The sequence below is a fragment of the Caretta caretta genome, chromosome 2 (genome assembly GCF_965140235.1).
Source record: "Caretta caretta isolate rCarCar2 chromosome 2, rCarCar1.hap1, whole genome shotgun sequence".
NCBI classification, from domain to species: domain Eukaryota; kingdom Metazoa; phylum Chordata; order Testudines; family Cheloniidae; genus Caretta; species Caretta caretta.
Window position 1 is genome coordinate 249,149,837 of NC_134207.1, and position 27,831 is coordinate 249,177,667.

Below are 27,831 nucleotides of genomic sequence, written 5' to 3' on the forward strand. Positions count from 1 at the left end.
TGACTATAGCTTGGTGGCTGGAACACTCACCCAGGATGTGGGAGACCCAGGACCCAGTCCCCCAGCCTACTCCACTGAGTCTTTATTATATAGCTGCAGTGCAACAGCTTCATCGGGAGAGACTGAGGGACACCCTCATCAGAATATTCCATAGCCCAGGGGTTACAGCATTTACATGAGAGGCAGCAGATCCCTGTTAAAATCTGTTCTCTCTCATAGGTGGTGGTGGTGGGGGACTTGAACCAGGGGTAACCCATCTCCCCATGGGCAGCACATAATGGAAGCTGGGGGCTCAAACCTCTGCTAATGCTCCCTGCCCCTGGACCAGGCTGCAGCAGGGCTCAGGGGGCATCTTGGGCGGGCGGGCCAAGGTGGCTCAGGCAGGTGGACTGGGGCTCGGGGCTGCTCAGGCAGGCCGACAGAGGCTCCTCTGGCCACAGTGGGGGGCTTGAGGCGCCTCTGGCCCCAGGGGGTAAGAGTGGGGGGCAGGGAAAGGTCTTGGGTGGAAGAGGCAGGGTAATGGTGGGGCCTCAGGTAGAAGAGCAGAGCAAAGGGCTAGCCTCCCCGAACAAGGAGTTCACAGGCCACCCATTCATCTCCCATGTGAGCACCTTATTCACTGGGATAAAAGTTATAAGGGAGATCCTCCACCCACACAGCCTTCTAGCAAAAATATCTTAGGCACCTAACTCCACAGCAGATTTACAGCTGAAAATTGCTAGCCAAGATAGGTGCCTCCCTGCAGCCTGGATGTGGGTGCCTACTTCTGAGAGGGGACTGGAATTTAGCACACAATCCCTGTGGTTGGCACCTCCCATTGGTTAGCTTAGGTGGCTCCCTGCCTAACCTGCTGACTTTTGTAAATAACATTCTGTGATTTTGTAAATCACAGTCACTGTATAGGAGTCTAGGTGCTTATCTCAAGCTTTGCTAATCTCAGTGATTTTTCCAGGAGCCTAAAATGTAGCCTTTGTGATTCTCAGTGTCACAATGCCTAAAGCCTTTTGTGCATTCAGCCCTTTATCACCCCAGCTATACTGCTGTAACAGTAACAGGGGTTTTCTGTTTGTCAGCTAGAGACCCCGATATAGGTAAGAGTATAAACAAATTATTTGGAACTTTAAGGATATTAAAGTGTAGTACTGTGCCCAAATACTCTGCAAAAGTAGCGTTCTGGAGTTCCTTATTTATTGTGACAAATTCTAAAACAAATGTGATCAGTTAACAAGTATACAGATATTTTGTTATGTGTTTTTCTATCTGTCAGTCTACAAGCTCAAACCTGTCTATGACTGTCAAAGTAGATCCTTTCCTCCTTTTGCACCAGCGTATGTATAAAGATGCCAAGGGCATAATCTGGACATCAATGACATCTGAGTAAACCTTATTGTCTTCAAAGGTTGAAACAGGTATAACTGAGGGGAAGTTAATGAACAATGCCATTGCTTAAGGAGTGGAATCCAGCTGCCTCTCATAGCAGTTTTGGCTATTCAGGACTAACAAGAATAAAAACAGTAAAAACTTGTTTGTTACCAACATTAGTAATCAGGTCTCTGATTACACCCGAAGGACAGACAGATCTGTTCACCAACAAGTTGCCATTTTTACACAGCCATTTCTTGGAATAAAACCATGCTCTGAGATGGTCTGGAAATAACTTGCAGCCATTGGCATCTTCCATTGGTCAGAAATGGTGAAACTTAACAGACATTACGAGGGGGGAGGGGTGGAGTGAAATTTAGCAGACCATCTGAGCACATTCTAACCTGGAGTACAGTTTCCCTGCTGCAGCTTTCCTCTCTCTGTACCAATGGTCTTGACTACTTAGATCAGGGGTGGGCAAACTTTTTGGCCCGAGAGCCACATCTGGGAATAGAAATTGTATGGCAGGCCATGAAAGCTCACAAAATTGGGGTTGGGGTGTGGGATGGGGTGTGGGCTCTTGGGTGGGGCTGGGGATGAGGAGTTTGAGGTGTAGGAGGGTGCTCTGGGCAGGGACTGAGGGGTTTGGAGGGCTGGGGCAGGGGTGTGGGAAGGGGTCCAGGTTCCGGCTGGGGGTGCGAGCTCTGAGGTGGGGCTGGGGATGAGAGATTTGGGGTACAGGACGGTGATCTGGGCTGGGATCGAAGGGTTTCGAGAGCGGAAGGGGGATCAGGGCTGGGGCAGGGGGTTAGGGCGTGGGAAGAGGCTGAGGGGTGCAGGCTCCCAGCGGCGCTTACCTCAAGCGGCTCCCGGAAGCAAGTCCCTCGTTTGGCTCCTCCATGGAGGTGCAGCCAGGCGTTCTGCACACTGCTGCATCCGCAGACACCGCCCCTGCAGCTCCCATCAGAGGAGAATTCTTCCATCCACCTAGCACTGTCCACACTGGGAATTAGCTCATCTTTCAGGGGTGTGGATTTTCCACACGCATGAGGGCAGGTCTAAACTACAAACTGTAGTGTAGCTATCGTGCTTCTGGTGAAAACACTAAGGGCTTGTCTACACTACAAAATTAAGTCAACTTAAGTTGATGCTCAGCCACCGCAGTAATTAAAGCAGTGGTTCACATCCATACTTGCTCCTTCTGTTGGTGGTGTGCATCCTCACCAGGCCTGCTTCCATTGACTGAAGTGGAGCATTGTGGGACACTGACAGCTGGAGCCCTGGAGTGGCAGTCAGAGGGCTGGGGGAGGGCCCTGTCAGCGTGGGGCTGATAGCCAACAGGCAATGTAAGTAATGCAGTGTCTACGTGGACACTGTGTCGCCCTAACTACATTGACATAAGTGCTATGCTTCTCATGGAGGTGGAGTTATGTCAGCATAGTACAGGACTTACTTTGGCAGAAGCAGCATTCTAGTATAGACACATCACACGGACATAATTAAGTCACCTTGTGTTGACCTAACTCTGTCATGTCAATCAGGCCTAAGCCAGCAGGACAGAACCATCCTGTCAGCTTAATAACTCTACTTTTGTGAGAGGTGGTAGCTATGTCAGCAGGAGAAGCTCTCCTGCTGACACAGTGTTTTCTACATGGGACCCTAGGTCAGTATAACTACGTCACTCAGGATATGGATTTTTCACACCCCTGAGCGATGTGGTAATATCAAAGCTAGTCTGTAGTGTAGACCTGGCCTGAGAGACATAGCTATACCTAGGGCCCTACCAAATTCACGATCACGAAAAGCACATCATAGACTGTGATATCTGGTCTCCACCGTGAAATCTGGTCTTTTGTGTGCTTTTACCCTATACTATAAAGATTTCATGAGGGAGAAGAGTGTTTCTCAAATTGGGGGTCCTGGCCCAAATGGGAGTTGCAGGGGAGGTCACAATGTTATTTTAGAGGGGTCGCAGTATTGCCCCCCTCACTTCTGTGCTGCCTTCAGAGCTGGGCGGCCGGAGAGCAGCAGCTGTTGGCCAGGCGCCCAGCTCTGAAGGCAGTGCACCACCAGCAGCAGTGCAGAAGTAAAGAGTGGCAATACCATACCATGCCACCCTTACTTCTGTGCTGCTGACTTCAGAGCTGAGCGGCTGGAGAGTGGCAGCTGCTGACTGAGGGCCCAGCTCTGCAGGTATCAGTGCAGAAGTAAGGCTGTCAATACCATACCATGCCCTCCTTACTTCTGTGCTGCTGCTGGCAATGGCTCTGCCTTCAGAGCTAGCCTCCTGGCCAGCAGCAGCTGTTCTCCAGCTGCCCAGCTCTGAAGGCAGCGCTGCTGCCAGCAGCACCAGCACAGAAGTCAGGGTAGCAGTAGCACAACCCCCTCACAACTCCTTTTTGGGTCAGGACCCCTACAATTTACAACACCGTGAAATTTCAGATTTAAATAGCTGAAATCATGAAATTTATTATTTTTAAAATCCTATGACTGTGAAATTGACCAAAATGGACCCTGAATTTGGTAGGGCCCTAGCTATACCGATGTTAGTTTCAAGTGTAGACCAGGGCTAAATATGTATCTGTATAGCACTTAACACAAAGGAGCCCTGATCTTGAATGGAGCCGTTAGGCATTACTGTACTATAACATTAGGCTGTCAAAGACAGCAATAGTAGAGTCGAGGTGGGAAAAACTACAGGTAAACCTGCTGTAGCTGAGAAGTGGGGGAAGCAGCTGGTGGCTCCTTTGAAGCTACTCACTTCTTAACAGTTTGTTCTGGGTTATCCCTTGTTGCTGCTAGTTATGGGTGCAAAGTATGTGGAAAGCAGCTTCCTACCTGGGCTGTAACAGGTAGCAGCCTCTTGCCAACTACTATCATGACGAGTACAAAGTGGGAAGGGGGAAAGCAGTCACATGGGATTAGGGTAGAAGAGCGTAGGGTAGGGTAAGGAGATGGTGTGTGTGGAGAATACAATGTACATCTGTACTTGGGGAGCCCTTAATTCTATGGCCCTAAAAAGTGGGTTTGTCTCACGTCTCCCATCCATGGTCCTACTCCCTGATTTTGACCAGCCATCCTATATTTCCCCCTCTCTCCATCTCATGTCCCAGTCCCCTTTTCCATGCACAGTTAGGCTTTGATCCTGTGATTAGTACACTGGGACCAACGGAGGGAAGCTGGGATGCTGTTATTGCGGGCGGGGCCGGAGTTGGACAGCCCCCTGGCTCCCACCTAGGAAGCGGGGGCGAGGAGGGGGCAGAGAGAGGCGCACTGTTTGGCTTTCTCTGCACGCCGGGCTGGCCCAGAGCCCGCTTCAGGAATGGTGCAGCTGCACCCGCCTAGTTGCCCAGGGTGGGGCCCCTGTGCAGAAGACCCAGGGGAGGCAGCCCTGGTCCTGGGGCCCTGCAGGGCGCGAAGGGTCCCGCGTGCGGCGTGTCCGGCGGCGGTGGGGAGGGGGCTTGTATTGCTGTTCACGGGGGCTCCCTGGGGACCAGCCTGGCGCGGTGGCGGCGGGCGCCGCTCGGGTTCCCTGAGCCGGAGCGCGGCGCCCACTGACGCAGGAGGCTGAGCGCACGGCGACACAGGGCGGCTGCTGCGGGGCAGGGGCGGGGTTCGCGGTTGGGCAGCTCCGCGCGCTGCGCCCCTCCCTCGGCGGGCTGGGCCGCGGCTCGGCACCCGGAAGCGGGCGGGCGGCCGTTGGTGTGTGGCACTGCGAGCGGGGCTGAGCGCAGGATGCGAGGCGCCGCCGCCCACTGCCCGCCCGGAGCCAGCGCCCGAGGAGCCGCCGCCGCCGCCGCCAGCAGAGCATGAGCGGGTCCGGGGCCCAGCAGCCCCCCGGCGCGGGGTCGGACCCCGCCGCGGCGGGGAAGGCTGCGGCCGGGGAGCCGGTGCCGGAGCCTCCCCCGATGCTGAGCGTCGACGTGTCGGGGCTGGTGTCGCAGTTCGCGCGGAGCTTCGCGCTGATCTTCCCCGTGTACGTGTTGGGCTACCTGGGGCTGAGCTTCAGCTGGATCCTCATAGCCCTGCTCGGGCTCTTCTGGCTGCGCAGGCACCGCGGCGGCAAGAGCTCCCGCCTGGGTCGGGCCCTCGCCTTCCTGCAGGACGAGGAGCGGGTGGTGCGGCTCAGCGTCTCTTCGGCCGAGCTGCCTGCATGGGTGAGTGACGCCCCGGGCCGGGGCCTGTCGCCAGCCTCAGGACCTGACCGCCTGGGGCTGTGACATGCACCCTGGGCTGGGATCTGGCACCTTCCCCGGGGGAAGAGAGACAGGCCAGGCTAGGACCTTCGCTGGGGAGTCCGACCTCCTTGGGGCTTTTTTGCGTGAGGAGCCAGAGCCACGCATCACCTGCCAGCGCCCCTGGGGTGCCTGCCCTAGCGCTTCCTCCAATATCCGCGACTCCACCCATTTCGGGTGAGGGGTGCTGCTTCTCTCACATCCCCAGGCCGGGCGATAGCACCTCTTGGCTCTTCCCCTTCGCCGCCTACTCGCTGTCTGGCCCCCACTCACCCACCCAGCGTGCCGTGTGAGCAGCCCCTGCTCTGCCTACCTTTTTTATTAGCGTCAGTTCTCGGACACTTATGCCCCATCCAGTTAATACCTGCGCTGAGCATGAAGCAGTCACTGCCTTCTGCTGACTCGTAATTTACATTTACGAGTAGGGTTTGAACCTTTCCTGGTTGGGGTTTCTCGCAAAGAAAAAATTTAGCTCAGCGTTTTAGCCGGCTACATTGGTGTAGGCATCTTAGCCTCTTACATTAGCTCAGAGGAAATAAACAATCTTTAAAGTATAAATCTCATGTTTCAGACAAATCCTGCAAGTGTACGTTTTCTAAAAACCGGAGTATGAAACTTCAACACCACCCCCACAGCTTAATTTTACCAGTGATTCTTAATGAACCTGGATGAGGTTCTGTTTCTGGCTCTGTTCTGAGAGTCGTCCCATGAGGACTGACCTAAGGCTGTTTGGGTGACCTTAGTGTATTTACTGATTTATTTAAAAAAGATCTTTTAGTGTTTTTGTAAGTGAAGCTTTAATTTGGAATTTGCAGCCTTTTGAGCACTTTGAGAACTATAGCTGTTATCAGAAGGTAACATTCTTTCAAACCTTAGGTTGACTAAGGTTTGTGTCTAGTAATTCCTTTAAATCTTAATTATTTTAAGAATTGCTTAGACTACCTGCAAGCCACATAACAATGTCAAGGAACCTTCCAAGTCCCTCAAAGATAGATCCCCATTCCTTCCTGGACGCCTTCTCTACACCTAACTTCTGTCTTCACGGTCTCCACATCACACCTCTGGGCTGGAAAGATTAAATCTACTTCTGTGTGATTCCTCTGATAACTACTCTTCTCTCCATCCCTCTCTCAGACATCCACATTTGAGCCATGCATACATTGCAATGAGTGAATCAAGTGTTGTGTGAGGATAAGCTTAAAATATACACGTGTAGTGTTTTTTGCTTTCACTTGATCAAATCTTTAAATAATCTAATTGCTATCTGATCTGTTCAGAATTAGTAAAAGACCTTTCTACTTGTTAAACACTCCAGTAGAAGTGAATTTTGTAGGTGTTTCAGAAAAGACTAGTGAGAGGGGAGGGTGGCAAGTGTTGGACATTTTTAAATCTCCATAACTGTAACCGTGTGACTTGCACCAAACTTTTTATACAGTCTAGTTTAGGATTAAATGGTAGCAGTAGACTGATTTTGAATTTGGGGTGTGTGCATTTGGAAGCTTGGTTAATTACAAGAGGCAAGTTTCAATTTTAACTTCATAGCATGGCTGGTTCATCTCCATAACCTAATTTGATATCTAGATTCTGCATAGGAAGATGCATTACATACAGACAGTAAGTCCTCTGTAGCCAAGATTAATGTTTTGTATTTCAGTTTTTGCATAATGACGTGGTTTGTATAGACATTAGAGAAAATGGCATTTATTTCCCCGTGTGTGTAGACCAAAGACCTAAAGCTTTGGAAGTGTGCCTACATAATGTCTGTCCTTTAGAGGTTTGAAACTATACTTTGTAGGCTGTTGGAGAGATGAAATTCTAGTGGACATCAGAAGCTCAGCTAATGTTGGAAAAAATAGAATTAGGAACACTGTTAGATTTAATGCAGTATTTTTTTCTCAAATAAAAATTTTCATTATCAAATAGAACTCTTCATCCTAATTGCAAATCAGTGGCTTGTTTTTAGCCCTTATCTTTTGTAGTGATTGATTACCCAAGACTTTCAGCCTGTATTAATGCAGTACATGAATATCTACTTCAGGGAGCTTTGTCAGCAAGACCAGCTGAAAGAATACCTATATGGTGCTCAAATTTTCCTAGTGCTAATACAAGTAGTTACTGCATAGCATCCTCCTGTTGGTTAGCTTCTCCATAGTATGTTACAGTGCAATGAGAAAGCAGCTTTCCTATCTGACAGATATCTCCAACATGACCTTTTCCTTGGGAAGTATATTTAATAGTAAACCTGCATTTGTTCTTCCTGTCTAATCAGATGGCTGGCCTGAATGTAAAAAATCTTGGTCCTCTTTCACCTTTTAGTGTTCTGTATTCCAGATAGATGTAATTACGATACATTTGATCTATGAAGACAGAAGGCCTGCTGAGAGTTCAGCGACCACATTTTTAAAGTCAGAGCTGTTCCTTAAATGGACAAAAGCACTTGCTGCCACAGTCAATAAAAATTAGCTTTATGGAAGTTCTTATTCTGTCTTTTCCTCCCTCAAGTAATGTATCCCAGAAGATTTTCTTTCCCTCATCTCTCTCTGCACTTTACAGACTTACCTTTTGAGGGTCATTGATTGCAGCTGCTATTCCAAAACGAGGACACTTGGACAAGACACTGAATCCATTGCAGTATAACTATCCAAAGGAGTTGCTACTCAATCAGAATCAGGTACTGCAGGGCATTGCACTGTCTGCAGGTCACTGGAATAATGAGAGAGGATGTTTTCTTAATATTTGAGGGTTACTACTATTATGGGACAGAAAATGAGAGTCGGGGAGAGCATAGAATACGCTTTCTATTAAAAATAACTTATAATCCTACATCTGAATCATTTCTTTAGTTCCATTTGTTCTATTTTTAGTATACACCACTGCAAAATTAAAATTTAAATCTTGAGTAAGAATACTGCTTTAGCACTATGTGTTGAGGGAATGTAACAGTTTTTTGTGTTAATTTAAGCAAGCAGTTCCAGTTGTATGCCAAGGATATTAACTGCTATGTCAACTGTGATTTGAAAGTAATGCTACTCTTCTGCTGAAATAAACCTTTTCTAGATAAGGTCAACTAATACTATCTTGTGATTGTAAAAGTTCACTTTGTTTCTGTAACCAGGTGGTCAGGCAGAGAGAATACATTTTTTTTAAATACACAAAAATAAGTTCATTGAAGATTATCAGGAGTTGCATAACTTGACAAAGTAGCCCTGATCCATTTTTAAATAAAAATGTACACTGTTAAAAAAAACTCTTTGATACTATTTTTTTATTGTCCTTCGATATTTGGGCACCACGTTTTTTCATTGTTTTGCATGACTTTTTTGTGCATCAGCATTCTCATTGTGAACACAATCTGAAATGGAGTATAGAATAACTTCTTTAAAAAGAGTAGGCTCCACTACAGTAATAAACACACTAAAATCAAGGTAAAGCTTTGGTATGTGTTTTTATTGGGAAGTTGGCAGTGATTCACATATAAAGTGACTGTTTCCAAGTCACTAGTTCTGCTGTTGGTTTTAAATAGGAGTAGGATTGGGCCTCAAAGTACTCTTACAAGCAAGGACAACACTTCTCACCCAGCATTGTGAAAGGGTTTACAAACTTCAATACAAAGAAAAGCAGCAGTTGAAGAATTTCACTTTAGAGATGGAAAGTGGGACTTTCCTCCAGTTTGTTTTAAAAGACCAATGTCCCACTGGGCTTTGTACTGTCAATCAGGTTGACAGGATTTCAGACTCTTAGAAGTAAAACCTTTACCTTCTACCATCCTACAAAAACCAAACAAGCAAACAAAAAAACCCTTACGTGATTCCAAGTTTCATCTTCTTTTTAAGGTGACTATCTCCCTGATTTCAGTAGGGACACATATGCAGGCATTTGGCTGAATTTTGTGGATGAGTGAAACTTTGCTGCTTTCTTCAGGACGTAGTAGTGAAACAGGATGACTTTGTCTAAGAAATTTTTCCCAAATTAATAGCATTTGTGGCCTGGGAAGAGAGGCATTGCAGCCATGCAGTCTCTGGTAGCAGTCAACAGAAAAGCACATGAAGAAATTTTAGCATTATTAACCATTTCAGCATGAAAACATTTAAGTCACAAATAGTTTATCGGTGTTTTCAACTGATCAACTTGAAATTATTTTGAAGCTTAAATGTTTTGGATGTATGTAGGAAAGCTAATGACATGTGCAAAGCTTAACTGCAAATTTCTGAAACTGTTTTGCAATCTGTCTTTGTCTACATGAGAGTTTATAGTTTAACGGGAGTTGTGTGTTTATTTCTGTTTAAGAATGGCTTATTGTTGTTTACTGTAAACAGTGTCCTCATCTAATTAAAATTAAAGACCTGGTTTAAACCAAAATAAGTATCTACACAGTGGGTTTGGATTGCATCTGTTTAAGTAAATTAGGTTAAAATAAACTGATGCAGCTTTCTTGCATAAATAAGCCAAAAGTGATGCTTTTAGGATTCAGTGTTGCCTTACTATCAGACTATGCCACCACAACAGTTAAAGGGAAAGGACACTAATATATAATTATCAACATGTATTAGTTTTACGAGGATGTTCCTAAACTAATGAGTGTAGCTATAATGTTTTTAGAAAGTTTATTTAGTTTATATTCAGTAAAGCATTGGTGAAGTGATGCAAAGTGTGTGGCTTGACTTCACAGAATGTATATTTAAATATCTGTTTGATCTTAAATATTGATATATGAACAATAAACATTAGTTCCTTGCAAGAGGAGGTGAGGGATCATGCTGCTGAAGAATAAACTGAGCATATCTACCTGAAAATATAAAGCACATATTTTCATAAACTTTCTTGGTGTGTACAGGTGTTTAGCCTTCTTTTTTTTTTTTTTTAATAAAATGTACATAATATCTTGGGGTTTTTGTCAAACACTTCAATATGATTCTACAGAGAAGATGATGGATTTCTGACAAATTAGACAATTTTACTGTACTCCTATTAACACTACAGACCCAGTATATCAAAAAGGAAAAATAGCTCAATTTTGAGTTACTGGGTCAAATTCTGCCCTGGTTTATGTCTATAGAGTATAGAATTTGAAGACTGAGGTGACAGAGATGCAACCTGCGTGAATTTGTCTTGCAGAATCTTTGACTGGTGATGAAATGTGAACTAAAAAGAACCAAACTTACCAGCTGAATCTTAGGTTCACTTTTAAGGCTGGCAGCTCAGAACAAACCACTTTTCTACTTATGAATGCAATGAATCTCGTACACAAGTTAAACACAAAAATGGAACCCCACAGTGCCATTTTTGTCACTTTTCAGAGTATAAAGAGACTTCAGTTAAATTTTCCTATACCCAGCAACATAAAAAGACAGAAAACAGAGGGCTGCTTGATGTTGCTGTTATCTAAGGTATAGCAGGTCCAGGAGACTTCTTATTCTAAAATGCTAATACTCAAAGTTGGAGGCTGAGTCATAAATGTCATGGTATGTTTCTTTGGTCAGACCTAAGTATAAAATGTGACCATATTAAATTGAACTTGCCTACGAAGTTATGGTTGGCCTAATAATTAGCTACAGCTAATCAGTTTGTATGACTAGTATTGCAGACAATTATCTAGACATCAAGTTTACATCTGGGAAGTATGAAAGAGTAGCAAGAACAGAGTAGCAAGTTAAGGGAATTAATAGAGAATTAAGAGTTAACTTGTTTTCTTCTAGCCAACATATTTTGGTCCCCCCCACCCCCTTCAGAGCTGACTTTTGAGCTAAATTCCAGCTTGTATTACATTTTTAAACAGGAGAGAAGCCACACAATAAATTTTACCTGCACTAGCTTTAATAAAGCTCTAGTTCAGCTTGAGTGTAGTTGTTTAAAGAGGCAATGTAACAAAGGTATATTGAAGCCAGTGCTAAATAATATCTCACCCATTGTTTGCTTCCTTTCTTATTTTAGGCCTCGATTCATGAAGATACTTAGGCATCGTGACATCTGCATCACAACACCTAACTTTTAGGTGCATAGAAAATCACAGAAACACACTGCAATCCACGAAGTCTGAGTTAACTGCCTGGGCTCCTATACAATGAATGGGGAGAGATGGGAACCTTAGACTACAATTCATAAAGGCAGCATGCTAGGCGAGGAGCTTCTTAAGCTAGTCATTGGGAGATGCGAACAAGAGGGGTACATGCTAGACCTGCACTTTTAAGGCTATGTCTACACTACGGGCCTTATAGCATTACAACTGTACCGCTGCAGCTGCACCGCTGTAAGGTCTCCTGTGTAGCTGTTCTGTGCCAGTGGAAGAGAGCTCTCCTGCCGGCATAATTAAACCACGCTCGCTGACATTGTGCTGTCCACACTGGCGCTTTTGTCAGTGAAACTTATATTGGTCAGGGGGTATTTTTTTCTCCCCCTGACTGACACAAAAAATTGCCAACAAAAAGGCTAGTCTAGCCAAAGCCTCAGGGAGATAGGTGCTTAAATCCAGGCTGCAGCCTATCTCTGCTGGGGAATCTCAGCTGTAAACTCACTTTGGAGTTAGAAGTCAAAGATATTTTTGCAAGAAGCCTGGGGAGGAGGAGGAGGATATATCCCTCATAACTTTTATTCCAGTGGTTAGGGTACTCACCTAGGAGGTGGGAGACCCCAGTTCAAGTCCCTGCCCTCAACCTGATGAGGAGAAGAGATTTGAACATGGTGTTTTGCTGCCTTTCAGGTGAGAGTGCTGTAACTGTTGGGCTATGGGATATTCTGATGTGGGGCTCCCTCAGTTTCTCCTGTTGAAACTGTTGCACTGTGGATAAATACTTTTTTTTTTTTTTTTAAGCCATTGGAGCAGGCAAACTGGGTCTCTCAAAATCTCTAACCACCAGGTTATAGAGCAGTGGTTTTCAACTTATTTGGCTCATACTGTGTTACCTGGGCTGCAGAGAATGGGTGGCAGAGCAGCGGCAGGCCAGACTCCCGCTGTGTGGGGCCGGCCAGCTGCCCGCCCTGGACCTTTGACACGCAGCTGCCTCGGCCCCCAGAGCTTGTGGGGCCAACCAGGAGCCCAAAGTTTGTTGGACTGGCCGGCTGGAAGCCCTGGAGCTTGCTGGGCCAGGTGGCAGCCCCGGACTCCCTGGGGCTGGCTGGAAGCCCCGGAGCTTGCTGGGTCAGGTGGCAGCCCCGGACACTGCTGGGCCAGCTGGAAGCCCCGGGCCCCTGATGCTGGGGGGCCAGCCGGCCATGCCAACCCCAGACCCCCGCCATGCTGGGCTGCAGCTTTGTGGTAATTGGGCTGCGTGCAGTCCACTGACTGCTGGTTGAGAACCGCTGCTATAGAGTCATTCTCATGCTTGTGTGCACGCTCTTTCTCGGGTCCAATGATTCTTTAATTATTTATCCATAGTGGAACTGCTTCAATGGGAGAGACTGAGGGAGTCCCACATCAGAATATGCCATAGCCCAATGGCTAGGGCACTCATTTGAGAGGTGGCAGATTCCTGTTTTTAAAATAATCTCTTCTCACAAGGGAGAAGGGGGACATGAATCAGGGTCTCCCACATCCCAGGTGAGTACCCTAACCACTGGGCTAAAAGTTGTGAGGAAGGTTCTCCTTCCTTCTCTCTCCCCACATCTGTTTTGTGTGAACTCACCTGAGGGGCCCCGATGTGGTAGGTGTGTTCTAAAGGATGAGGATGTTAGAGCCTGTCAAAGAAGAGGTTGCCCAGATGTTTTAACAGAGGGTAAAGTAAGGTTTTTTGCCTACTTTTGTTCTCCAGAATGGCTGAACTGGTCTGACTGAAGAAGTTTTCCAAAATATTTAGCCTAAGGCAGACACCTGGCATGTCTTCAGCCCAAATAATTTGTTTGGCAAAGTTATAAGCAAGTGAAAAGAGGACCCTATAATGGGAAGCGGCAGGCATTGTTATTAGGTGCTACTAGCTCGGCCATTTAGTGTTTGAAAAGATATTTCATGCATGACAGTTTCTTAGTGAAGAAGAGAAACTATTGGAATGGAGTGAGCAGATGCCCCATTGAGATGTCAGTTTGTGAGTATGAAGGGGTTCTGTTAACTTTACAATTAAACTTGTAATTTTATGCTGTCAAATCTGCCCATCCAGTCTCTTGTGTTCCATCATTTCAGATGACCTGTTAACCTACTTCATTGCAAAAAAAAATTCAGAAAACATTGAAAATTAGGCTGTTCACAAGCCATCTTTAAATTTAGCTTTCTGTTATTAAAAACTGGCCTATAAAAGATAACAAACTTAATTTGCGTAACATTTTTTAATATTTACTTAGTTCTTTAAATGCACTAGTGAAGACATTGAATAAATGATGGCTGCTTATTTTGGAGAGATCACTTATGGGAGGTACTGGGGCTAATTTAAAAAAAAAATTGTATATGTGCCTATCAGCCAAAAAATATAGTATTAAAATTCTGTGCAGCAAACTGTTAAAACATAGTTTATCTAATAGAACCCTTCTCACGTAAATAACCTTTAGAAGAATTTGGAAGAATAGCGTTCCCCGACAATGAGTCAGTGCATTAAGTTTTTCCACTGTATGCTGCTATGACTGAAATTCTCATCCACAGTTAAACAAAGATTTGAAAAATGGGTTAGAGGTTCACGATTAGCTGAAGCAGTCTCGAATGATGTGCCACGAAGTTGTTACTAGAAATGTGAGTGTAGTTTTACTCTGGCTGAAAATAACACAGTGATGAGTATTATGTTGTCATTTGGCTGTCCTTATCATGTAGCAGCATGGCTTATGTTTCTGTTAGTTCAAAGACAGCCTCTTTTTATATTAATAGAAATAATTTTATCAAATATCTTTCTAATAGAACATAAATCTTAATCAGATTATTGATACAGTTTACATCATACATTTAATATTTCTTAATGAAGATATTAACTAAGGTAGGACTGAATGCACATCTCTGCAATATCTCATTACACTATTGTTTTCATAACCTTTGTTTACATTTCTTCAGCCAGTTGTCAGTCTATATGAATGTTCCTACTGAAGTCTATTTGAATTAAGATTTTGTAAGACATAGCACCAAATGCTTCATTTAATTCTGAATGTATCTGCTGCTTTCCCTCTGTCCACTAAGTGTCTGTCTTTAAAAGAAAAAGCAGATACATTTCTGTCAAGATGCAGATTCATCCCACTTCCAATTTAAAACAACCCAAAGAAACACTGGTGCATGAAGACAGGTTTCAGAGTAGCAGCTGTGTTAGTCTGTATCCGTAAAAAGAAAAAGAGTACTTGTGGCCCCTTGTTTATTTCCCCTCCTGCTGTTCTTGTAAACTGCTGGAAATGGCCCACCTTGATTATCACTACAAAAGGTCCCCGTCCCCTACACCCCTGCTCTCCTGCTGATAATAGCTCACCTTTCCTGATCACTCTTGTTACAGTCTGTATGGTAACACCCATTGTTTCATGTTCTCTGTGTATATAAAATCTCCCCACTATATTTTTCACTGTATGCATCCGATGAAGTGAGCTGTAGCTCACGAAAGCTTATGCTCTAATAAATTTGTTAGTCTCTAAGGTGCCACAGGTACTCCTTTCTGTGGTGCATGAAGGAAACTGTAAAACATGTTTCCGATGGGAGTGATTGAACCAGTCCTGTGCCAAGAGAGCACGTTATGGGTGGTGGGTATAAGAGGCCAGGGGAGGCTCAGCCTCCCCAAACCGGCTATGGTACACCTCCCTTTGGAGGTGCGCCACTGGCCTGCTGCCTTTGGAGTGTCGCCTCCGAAAGGGCACCTGAGCCATAGCCCTGCCCATGCTCCGCCCCAAGGCCCTGCTCCTGCATCCTACTCTTCCCCCAATGTCCTGCCTTTGCTCCACTTCATCCCGACCCCACTCCACCTCTTCCACCAAGGTCCCCCCCACCCCGCCTTCCTCTTGGAGGCAGGTGCCAGTTAAGCCAGATGGTTGAGCAATACCAACTGCAATGGCCAGGACAGGAGTATCACCTGCCACCTCCACCTGGCCCAGAGCCCTTCGGAGTGTTCTGGTAAGCAGCAGGTGGCAATTAGGGGTGTCTGAGAGCAGCAAATGCCCCCCAAGTTTTTGTACTTGCTCAAAGTTCCATGAAGGGTGGGAGGGGCCTTGGCGAAGAGGTGCGAGCAGTGAGTGAGGGGGCTTGGGATGGAGTGGGGGTGGAGCAGGAGCAGGGCCTCGGGTGTAGAAGGCCAAGCAAGAGCAGGCTGAGGGTGAAGCAGGGGATAGGGCCACAGTCTGGGCACCCGCACCCCTTCTAGGGAGCTTCTGGTGCTCATGCCCAGCCTCCCCAAATATAGGAGTCACACACTGCCCAGGGAGCATGTTAAGGGTTATAATCCATCTTGTTTTTAGTGTCAAAGATCTAAAGAAGTGGAGCAGTACTCAATCTGAAACAGAATAAGTTTCCTGAAGAAACAGCCGTTCAAGATGGAAATGCTTACATCCAAGTTAGCAGACTTCAGCATAGGTGGTACTTCTCATACTTGGATTTGAAGGAAGGTTCTCATCACATCCACGTTTTACTTTATCACACACAAATTCTTTCACTTGTTAAAATCTCATCATATCTGCATATCTCAGTACTAAGACTAATAATGTATCCATACTTATCGGAATTTCCTTTCTTTAAGTGATAAGATCTACAGATCCTTTGCCCAAGATGGTTTGGGTCTGTGGTCAAACAGGGATACAAATTGGTATGCAAAAACTTTTCAAGAATTCTTGCCACATCCTGCTGTGGACAAAATGTGAAATATAAAATATTTTACTATTGTATCCCTGTAGTCAAATGAATTTACAGTGGTTGTAGAAGCTGTCTCAACTGGCAGGCTCATAGGGAGTGGCAAGAGATACTCTCCACGCCTGCTGGTGGCGAACAGGTCTAATTCTGCCCCCAAACTTCAAGCAGACTGACATTATTTATAACGGCTGTAGGAACCTATTATGTGAAGAAGGGAATTTTTTTCCTCTCTGAACATGAACATTTCCTCTTTAGTTCACAATATATGTATCTGCTTTCTGAACAAATGTATGCTAAACCCCTTTTTGTTCTGATGTCTAAAGATTTGTTTTGTTCTGTATTGTACTAACAAATATATTTAAAGCACCAGATTTTCTTTTACATGATGCTAAAGGAATTCTTTGTTTAATAAGCCTTGTTTAATTAATTATTGAATGATGTATGTTGAGATATTTACAATGTTACTCACCTCTCATATAATAATCCTCACCCAGTGTTTTTCCCTTTTATATACTTTAACTTGAAAGACAACACCCCCATTTAAATGTCACAGACAACCAGGAGCTATAACGTAGTATTGTATACATGTGGATCTGTGTATCATTGAACCATATGTGCTATAAGGGACACTACTTGGTGATTTTTTTACTTTGAGTTACAATATAACTAAAACAGAGAGCAGCATCCATCCAAGCCTCTGACTACCCTTGACAATCTCTCCTTTAAAATAAACGTTTAAATAAACTCTAAAAATAATTCATCTTCTTTGGTTTCTGTTTTGCCCTTTTTCTAGAGACTATGTAATTTGTGCAAAGCTGATACCATGTTAATATAAAACTATATATATAATATAGTTATATACTAATATAATCCTATCAAAACTGCTACTGTTCATTAAAGTCAAGGGGCTTCTTTTCTATTACTGCCTTAATCAGCTGGGCCCTTAACTGTTAGGAGTTTACTTTAGTTCTTTGACAAAATTGAAGGAGCTGAGTAAATTTTTAGTTCATTACTGTTTAATTGCAGATGCTGATTCAGTAGCTGTAGTACATCTGTATGTCTAACATTCTAGATATAAAATAACACAGGAAAACTTGAGGAAATAAAGCCCTTCAACTGGTACTCTTTTGTATCTAAGCATCATTGAAAATGTAGTTTGTTGTGAAGTTTCTGTGTCCTTTCAAATTTGTATCCTGTCTTTCAAAGGGTGGATAAAAATTGACTATTTAAAAAAAATTAAAAAATGGATTTTTAAAATTTAATTTGGATATTGTGTTTAAATACAGGTTTATTTTAAAATTAAGTTAAGGCCTAAACTTATCTATTAAAATACAAAAAACAAGTAGTACATGTTTGCTGCCAAGTTTTAAACAAAGTCAGGCCACTGAACTGGTGGAAGTCATGGACCAAACACCTGGAACCAAAGTTTGTTAAATTACTTTTGATAGCAGTAGCCTCTTCTGCAGGGACAGAGAGAATATTTTCTTCATTACAGTTTATTCAACTAGTTCAGATTATTGACTAGTTCATTGGACATGAAGAAACGAATTGGGAGTTGAAAAAGCAGAAAAGCCTGTTTTTTCTGCTTCCAATCTGTTAATAAAAGCTAGGTGTGAGAGCATGAGGTCTACTAGTTCTAAAATTTTGAACACATGGTGACCAGAAACAGTTCAATTAACTAAGTAAAGAAAATACCTCGTGTTTAATAAATGTTACTTAAGTTTTAATGACAGGTTTCAGAGTAGCAGCTGTGTGAGTCTGTATCCATAAAAAGAAGAGGAGTACTTGTGGCACCTTAGAGACTAACTACTTTATTGGTGCATAAGCTTTTGTGAGCTACAGCTCACTTCATCGGATGCATACTGTGGAATGCATCCGATGAAGTGAGCTGTAGCTCACGAAAGCTTATGCTCAAATAAATTGGTTAGTCTCTAAGGTGCCACAAGTACTCCTTTTCTTTTTAAGTTTTAATGCAAAATATGTTTTGATAAACTTTTTGATAAACCTTACCTATATCCAGTATATTAGAGTTTTACTTAATAAAAGCAATCCAAAAGGTTTTTTTACATTTTTAAGTGAATTTGACTTTCCATCCAAATTGAGCTTAACAAATGACAAGTAAAAATTAATCTACTAAATAAGAAATTAATCATTCACCATTTTCTAACACAATAAAACATTTAAATTATAAGAATTTGAATAAATATAAGTTAAGCTATATAAATTGCTTAAATAAATGTGTATAAATATAGTGTATCCTTCCTGGATAGCAAAAAGAAGCACCCAATTTAGGGTAAAATCTATCTCTAGTTGCAAATCAACGTGTTTTAAGTTACCAACTAATGAGAATCAACCTTTCTTAAGGAAATTAACTAAAAAGTACAAAGGCCAAATATGATGAAAGTTAATTATTTAAATCAAGGTTTCCTGCTTGTTGATTTAAATCATGATTGAAATTGGTGATTTAAATTAATCTACCCTGATCTCACATGACCTCTCTGAAGCATATTAAAGAATAATAACATTATTATATATTCTTCACTTCATACATGAGGCACTCTTTTCTCCTGTTTCATTTAAGCAATTGATTGCTAACGTTTTTTTAGTAATTGAGCTTGAGAAAATCAATACGGAGGTTTGGGAATTTGTTCCCCAATTCAGTTGGTTAGCAGCTATTTTTAGAAGAATAAGAAATAGAATTTTGCTGAGTGAAAGATGAGGGACTGCAAAAGCATTCCTATAAATTGGCAATCCAGAGTTCAGTTCCGTTTCAGTCTCTCCATTGGATAATAGCAATTTATTATGAAGCTATCTGCTGCAGCTAGAAAGTACTATATATTTTATTTTAAATCTCCAACAGGTGTAAGCCTTTGTTACCAGTAGCACTGTGACAATACTTCAGATAAAACTGAACTTGCAAGTACAATAGTGGACACTGACACCCCCCACCCCCACCCCTGTTGTTATTTTGCTAGCATTTAAATTTCCAAGTTGAGAAAAACAGCTTCAAGGTACAGTGGTGCTGTGTAGTGAAACAGACATGGGAAGGAACTGTAGATGGAGCAGTACTTTAAATTCTGAATTCTTTGCCTCTATCATTTTCGCTGGAAGAAGTGAAATGGGGCAAATAAGTTGTAGGCAACTTGCTTGAGTTGAAGGACGTTTTCTCATTATATATCAGTCAGACTTCAAAACAAGCCAAATGTAACTCCATAAAAGGTAATAAATTCAGTGGGATAAATTCTTTCCTAGTGTATCTCCTTAATACTTTATGGAAATATGCCTTGGCTTCCTATAAACTTTCTTTTGCATGTGAATTGGGGAAAGATGTTCTATGTGCTTCTTTTAATTGGACCAGCCAACAGCGCTAGTACAGAATTAGAGGTCTGACATGCATTGTGTAGATATGATGCCTACCTTGGTATGGCATTGTGAAATGTCCATTTGTTGGATAGAAGAAAAAGAAAGCAACAATATTTTCTCTAGAATTAATTTAATTGTAAAACATTAAAGTTCAGCAATATCAAAATGTCCACTTCACATAAATGAATGTCTGCCAGAAGATGGTATCAAATTATTCTTTGGATTATATCATGAGCTGTTGTTGACTGGCCTATGTCTGACACTGGTTCAGTGGTTTTAAATAATATTTATTCAAATGTGTATATATAACAGGTTAATAGTGACTGAACCTGAGTTAGTTGGTTTTCCTCCATAGAAAGATAGCTTCTAAATGAATGGTCCCATTCTTGTTTTGGAAGATATATGGCTGGGCTTGCTTCTAAATGAATAAAGCCACTATGATTAGTAGGGGTGTTTAGTTTGTTAAATGATCATCAGACTAAAACATTGCAGGGAGGTGTGTCAAGATTTCTGTTACTTGCTGAGGCCTGAAAATGCAAATGATCTTTGTTTTGATGAAAACTGGATTAGTTTCTCTAACAAACACACAATTCTGTAATCTTGTTTTCAGTATTTAGCATTCCTAGTGTCCATTTATGGCACTAAATATATGGGAGGGATGTCATGAGGCTTCTCTGTAGAGGTATTTTTAGTCTAAATAGGCAAAACTTCCACCATTAGGCATATTTTGAGGTGTACTGTACTGACCTTAAAGACCTGAAAGAGGTGTCTTGCAAGAAATGGAACATCTGCTTTTGAAACCATCATGGTAGGCTTTCCTTTTCCCCTAATAAGGGTCTTGAGGTGTTTTTACTTCATGGTGTCCCAAATGAAGATTTTATGTCACTGAGAGATTCTCTCTGAACTCTTAAATTGCTGTAGCTTATAATATCAACAGCCATCTATCAGCAAATGCTTTCTGGAAGTCATAACAGAGTTGATTATTTGCAAGATCATCAGAAGACACTTTTAAAACTTCTCAGCCAGTAGCCAGGAGAAGAGATAGTAATGAGGTAATGTGTCTGGGCTGAAGCAATGTTTCTCAGTATGTCTGTGGAACTTGAATGTGTTTTATGTATTATGTTTCTAAAATATTAAGAATAAGACGCAAGAGAGGCGTTCGTATGTTAAAAACTTATTTTCTGACATGGCAAATATAGGTAGTGAGTTCAGCACCGTAAATGTGTGAGGTGTACAGACATGACCACAATCTTCAGCATATTGTGTTATAGAATGTAAAATGACTTCTTATTTTCTAAACATAGCAAGTCCTTGGTTTGTTACAAGGAGCAAGTGTTTGTTCTGTGACCAAGCTTCTGTTTTATTAGTTACTTAGGGAAAAGAATGGTCTTCCTGATCCGTCTATTCAATGTAACAGGGGCTTGGTCACAAAACAAACACTTGTTTGTTGCAACAAACCAAGGGCTTGTTATGGTTAGAAAATAAGCAGTCCCTTACTGAGTGGAGATGAATGTCAATTTCAGACCTACTAATTATTGACTCAGAAAACAGGAATCAAAGTTGAATGTTGACCTATTCAAAGTAATGCACATTGGAAAACATAATCCTAACTATACATACAAAATGATGGGGTCTAAAATTGGCCGTTATCACTCAAGAAAGAGATCTTGGAGTCATCGTGAATAGTTCTCTGAAAACATCCACTCAATGTGCGGCAGCAGTCAAAGATAGGGATAGATAAGAAGACAGAAAATATCATATTGCCTCTATATAAATCTATAGTATGCCCACATCTTGAATACTGCATGCAGATGTGGTCACCCCATCTCTAAAAAGATATCTTGGAATTGGAAAAGTTTCGGAAAAGGGCAACAAAAATGATTATATGTATGGCACGGCTGCCATATGAGGAGAGATTAATAAGACTGCAACTTTTCAGCTTGGAAAAGAGATGATTGGGGGGAATATGATAGAGATCTATAAAATCATGACTGGTGTGGAGAAAGTAAATAAGGAAGTGTTATTTACTCCTTATTACAAGAATTAGGGGTCACCAAATGAAATTAATAGGCAGCAGATTTAAAACCAACAAAAGGAAGTATTTTTTCACACAATGCACAGTCAACCTGTGGAACTCCTTGCCAGAGGATGTTGTGAAGGCCAAGTCTATAACAGGGTTCAAAAAAGAACTAGATAAGTTCATGGAGAATAGGTCCATCAATGGCTATTAGCCAGGATGGGCAAGGATGGTGTCCCTAGCCTCTGTTTGCCAGAAGCTGGGAATGGACGACGGGACGGATCACTTGATGATTACCTGTTCTGTTCATTCCCTCTGGAGCACCTGGCATTGGCCACTGTCAGAAGACAGGATGGTGGGCTAGATGGACCTTTGGTCCTACCCAGTATAGCCATTCTTATATGCTTATGAAGAGCATAAAAAACGGGCTTTAATGTTAGAAATAGCAATGAGGTGTTTAAAAAAATCTTATACGCAAAATACGACATTAAACCAACATATAAACTGCTTGGTAGGCCACTCTTAAGGCTGGTCACAAGAGTTGCTGTCTTGCTGTTCAACTCCGTTGTTTGGCCATAGATATCTTGAATGGCCCAATGATCACCCTTCCTTTTCTCCAGTAATATTGCACTGGAATTTGCGTGGACTGAGTTTTTGGTCCTTGATGTTCTCTTCCTCCGATTATTCTTCAAGCAATGATGAGTTGCAATATACCTGCTTGATTTGATAACCAAACTGGCAGCAGTATCTTCTAGGTTATCCAATTTTGGGGAAGTGGGCATAGGGGTGTTTGGAACTGACCTCAGTTTCCAATGGATTATTCTGTTGTAACATCTCAAGGTTTCCCTAGCGCTTGGCTATTGCACCGTATATTCCATCATAATTAAATTTTGTGTCTTTAGTTTTGTCAGTGTTCTGGTCCACAGAAGATGTAATAAGAAGGTTTAACTTAAAAGGAAATTGTGTTCCAATGATTCCTGTTTACTTTTGTAAGGTATTAAGGGTAAAAAAGTTAAAACCGCAAAGTAAGCCATATAGGTAAGATGTTTTAAGAACACAAAATAGAGATGGTAGGTAAGAGAAATTGCCTTCTTTTATATCTTTTCCCCCAGGCCTGTTTTCCTATTATTTTTTGGCACAATAACCAGTCTTCTTGAATGTCTGTGAAGGGTATAACACACCTTTGGCTCAGTTTAAATACTAAGACCTCATTGACACTGTTTTTAGCTACCTCTGTAGCTGTACCAATGCCTATCCATTATGTAAACACAATTTCACAGTGCATTGGTGTAAATTGTCTGTAGGCTGCACCAGTGCTTTACTTGCTTTTGTGCAATAAAATTCTTGGAATTGTTTTTCTTGATGTAATACATACGGACAGTGCCTTTATGATATGCTATAGCATTTTTTTTCTTTTTTTATTTTGCTGTCTCACTTATGGTGACCCTTGCAGATTAAAATATTAAATTGAAAATAATCCATACCTGAGTTCCAAATATCACTTTCGATTGTTTATTTTGGTTGGTTTACTATTTGTGCATTGTTTCATCCCGAGGAATGATGATAGACTACTCAGTATTACTTTCTGGATCTCATATGTTAGACCCATGTTGCTGGGCTGTCAACACCATAGAGTGTTTCCATAAAAGTTTCAGAGGAACTAAACCAAAGTTCATTAAAATGTTTTTGGTATGTCTTGTAAAATATTGTAACACAAATATTAGCTCTAAATTCACTGACTACATCCTTTTAAGATGGTTACAATACATCTGGATTTATATTAGATGAAGTGCACAGCACTCAGAGTAAACATGTGAAACTGTAGAACTGCACTGTTAATCTGGTTCAGGCAAAAAACATGGTTGTGCAGACTTGCATAATTGTATTCAATCTGAATACAAGAACTGAAACAGCCAGATTGTTCTGTGTGTTGTTTTTTACACGGCAGATTCCTATATTTGTACACATTCAGGAACGGGGGGGGGAAAAAAGGCCACACGCAACTCTGACTCCTTCTAGAAAAGAAAAAAAATGTGGAACTAAAATATGCATGCTAAACAATCACTCCTTTTTTGCCACTGCATCCTCCTCTATCTTCTGTCTATTCTCAAAGCATGAACTTGTCTTCTCACAAGTCAAGCATGTTTTCTTGGGCAATATGAATAGTAAAATTTTTATCTGTGTTCTACAGATCCAGGAAGGCTTCTACAAATATAACAACATCAAATTTACAAAACTTACTTTGAATTTCTGTAAGGTGTTTTTTGTGGTTTGTTTTGAATTAATTCCTGTATAAATCTCATCTAAGAGCCAGGAACTGACAGACTACTTAGAGGTTTTAAGATTTTATTTGAAAAATGAAATGACATTTGACTATGACAGTAAAGACCAAGTGGTTATCGTGCTGCTTTTAAGTGCTTTGCCAGTTCCCTCATGTAGCCAGCTCTGCCAGTGTATTTTCAGTGTTGAGATACCACAGTAATAGGTATTTGACAAATATCAAAGCTAGAGTGTGCTGTGTTGTTGATTAACAACAGTCTTGGTATTCAAGTTCTGTAGCTTTCCTTTTAGTTGCCAAGTTGTGGAGGATCTAGAAGTAGATCAGCATAAACTACTGAGACACCACACAATTCACTATTTTACTTTGGATGCACTAGATAAGAAGATGAGCCAAAGATGACTAACACATGCTCATTAATCTACTGTGACACGTAGCCTGTAGTTCTATAGGTATTAATTCCAATTTTTGTTACCTATATGCCATGCTACACGTTTCTCTTCCCACACTTCCCTTGCCCCCTGCTGAATGTGCTCATAATCTGATACAGGTATTAGAAATGAGTAACAAAAATTCTTGCTTTACCTGTATGTCAGAGGTTGGATACAAAACTCGTAGCCAAAAAACTGCGATTAGCATGCCATACTGAGTAGAGCTTTGCAGGTGATCCTTGAGGTGACATGGAATATATCCATTATTGTTGTTGAGTTTTTTAACCTAGTCTACTCACTTTTCATCAGCTGTGCATGGTGGTGGTAAAGATTTTAAATGACAGATTTGAATTCCGAGGTTGCTCAGTTCAAAAATGCCTGACACAATTTCTGATGTAACTGACCACTTAAAAGAATAATGAATCTTTTGCCTTTACTTCCAGATCTGGATGAACAATGCTGACTTAAAATACTTTTAAATTCAGAATCTTCCACTCCCTGTAAACCCACAGGACTGATTAAGCTTAGTGCATTTTTACTCTCTTGACAGGCTCCAGATGGAGTAATCATAGTTTTGGATTTTGGCAGGTCTGCCAATAGCAGGAAGATGAGTGTGAGATTCCAGTGGCTTGTAATGCCATAAAACTCCAATGTACTGTGTATATTGATGTTTTATTTCATTCTAGAATTACCACATCCAATGAACTCATGAGTACTTCTAAAATCTATTCCTATGAAATTCCCTAGAGAAATAGAAGGCCTGTGACTTTGTCTAGTTTCAACAAGAATCAATCATAGTTTGTTTCTGTTTGGTAGGGGATTAATCCAGATATGGCACAGGCTACTCTGTATAGTACCCTATTACTATTGCAGTTGGATTTCAGACTTTGGAAGAAATCACTGAGGCTAGTCTGTGGTAGTGAAGTGAGGGGCAGCTGCTAACTGGTAGAGTTTTTTTCTGGCAGAATCTCTGCTGGAAGTTATGATAGTTAGAGTAGTGACTTGCTAGGTCTCAAAAGGCAACCCAGCTCATTACGTAGGATTGTCAAGGTTATAGATTAGCATGGATATATTGAAATTGTATGGTTGGGACTAGAACTTCCTTCAGTTCTTAGGGTCATTGAGTTGGAGACTACACTCCATCTCTGTGCAGCTGCTAATCATTCCCTTCCCTGGAGATAATGCTTTGGGAACATTGCAACCACATGGAATTTTCTGATTAACTTTATACTATTGCATGCTTTGCTTTTTACTTGAAAGGGGGAAAGTGTTGATTTACGGGGTATAAGAAAAGAGAATTCTAATCCAGTTCTCACCTATTTGACCAATAAAAATATGAAGGTTTAATACAACTCTTAGGATGTACATGAGTGCCATCATGGAATTAATGTTAAATAGTTTTGAAACTGTTTTACATTGGTAGAGAAAATGATGGCTTTCTGCTTTTTCTTCATGCCTGATTTCTAGGACTGTCATTAGTTCTGACTTTCATGGCTAGCTCCTAGGAAATGCAACTTCTGTGCTGACCCCTGGGCCATATCATAGAGTGCTAGCCTATGGCAGGACTGTTCTTGCCAACCAAAGTCTCCTTATCTCCCTGTGGACCAAGACTCAGCAGAGCTCTTCTTGTTCTCCATAGATCTAGGTGTGTTATCTTGAGTAAGCAGCGTATGCTTGGCATAAGGCTAGTAATGGTACCACTTTATGCAAAAGAGTGATTGGCTGTGACTCCACAGACACCACAAACCTAAACCATTTCCTGGCCTGCCTGGCTCAGTCCTTGCTTGGCTGCAAGCCCAGGAAAAGTAGGGACTGTTAATGGCCAAACTGTTTTTTCCAGTAGTTGTTATCTTGTCTTAAGGGCACCTTGTCTCAATACTGTAACAAAAATCTAAAACAAATGTGTCTTCCTTTTGGGAGTGGGCAAAAAGCCCTCTACCCCAATTTTATTTAAATGAGAATTTTATATTGCAAAAAATGTACCTCTCAACAAATTGCTTGGAATTGTACCATCAGTGTGAAAAAACCGCAAATCTCTAAATTAAAAAATTAAGGGTCACTATATGATTGGTGAAAACTCTCTTGTATCTTTCTGAAAGTTTTAAGATGTGACTCTTCAGTGAGAACAACGTATGCTGGAGACGCCTTTGCTATTATTAGTGAAGGTTGAGTTGAGATCTTCTTAAAGCAGGGCCTAAATATCTTAAGTATAAAGAGTGTAGTGTATCCTTCCACAATTTTACAGTGCTCACTCTTCAAGAATGCAGAATAGACTTTGAAGTAAATCTGTAAATTTGAATTATAAGCATTTTAAAACGACTCTTCTAAACATTTTTTGTGGTTCAGACTTCTTTGGTTTGATTACTCTAGCAAACAAGTCAACCTTTTTTAAAACTGACTGACTTGGAGTTATACGATCTGCAAGATCACTAGGGAATAGAGTGAAACCACATATTTTAGGGAAAAGAATAGCAGTGAAATTGGAATTCATTTAAGTTTTGTTTGTCTTGTTCTTTTATACATATCCTTGGGCTCTTTCTTATTGTCTAAACTTGGAGACTAGTTCCAGTGCCACCATTAACTTACCCTTTTATGGTGTTAAAAGCATGAGGTTTTTTTCCTCACCTTAGCACAGTAGACAAAAATAGAAGGTGGGATTTTCAGAAGTGCCTAAGTAATTTAGTAAAAACAACAATGAGTACTTGTGGCACCTTAGAGACTAACAAATTTATTTGGGCGTAAGCTTTCGTGGGCTAAAACCCACTTCAAGGCCTTCAGACCTGTTGTCCATTTCTGATAGGGGGAAAGAGGGATAGATCTAATTTCAAAAGCTGTTGCAGCCAAATATCAAGCTTAAGAAAATGTCAAATGGAGTTGACCAATTACTGAACACATTTCAGAGAATAATCTTTCACCAGTGCTTGCACTGACTTTGACGCAGGTTGCTCGTGTAGGCATGAAACAATAGCACATTCGTTTGTCTGGATCAAAAATGTGCATTTACCTTGTATAGATCTGATCTGTGCGAGATGTTTTGTGGCTGCTCTTATGATTTGCTGGATTGACAGAGTGAAGGGAACATAGAATAATGACTAAAATTAATGCTAGTAGAACGTATTTGGATTTTTTGTGTGGTTTAATACTAAGTATGTGTCTCCACCAGCACACATCTTGCCCTGGTCTACACTACAAACTTATGTTGGTATAACTATGTCATTCAAAATCCACACCCTTGAGCAACTCGGTTATATGGACCGAACTCCCAGTGTAGACAGCGCTATATTGACTGGAGGGCTTATCCCATTGACATAGCTACTGCCTCTCAGGGAGGTGGAGTACCTACGCTGATAGGAGAAGATCTCCTGCCAACTTAGGTAGCATCTTCGCTAAGCATTACAGTGGTGAAGCTGCACTTCTGC

At 41.8% G+C, this 27,831-nt stretch overlaps 1 protein-coding gene across 4 annotated transcripts in view; it reads left to right on the plus strand.

Annotated features, from left to right (window-relative positions):
- Positions 1–5,024: 5,024 nt before the first annotated feature.
- The window catches only part of ESYT2 (extended synaptotagmin 2), a 130,144-nt gene continuing 107,337 nt past the window's right edge, over positions 5,025–27,831 (plus strand). For 2 of the 4 annotated variants that reach the window (XM_048837635.2, XM_075125987.1), the window contains exon 1: positions 5,025–5,519. In XM_048837635.2, coding sequence (XP_048693592.1) covers positions 5,172–5,519 — 348 coding nt within the window. In that variant the 5' untranslated portion in view covers positions 5,025–5,171. The remainder of the gene's footprint in view (positions 5,520–27,831) is intronic. The other 2 variants (XM_048837636.2, XM_048837637.2) reach the window with 2 other exon arrangements.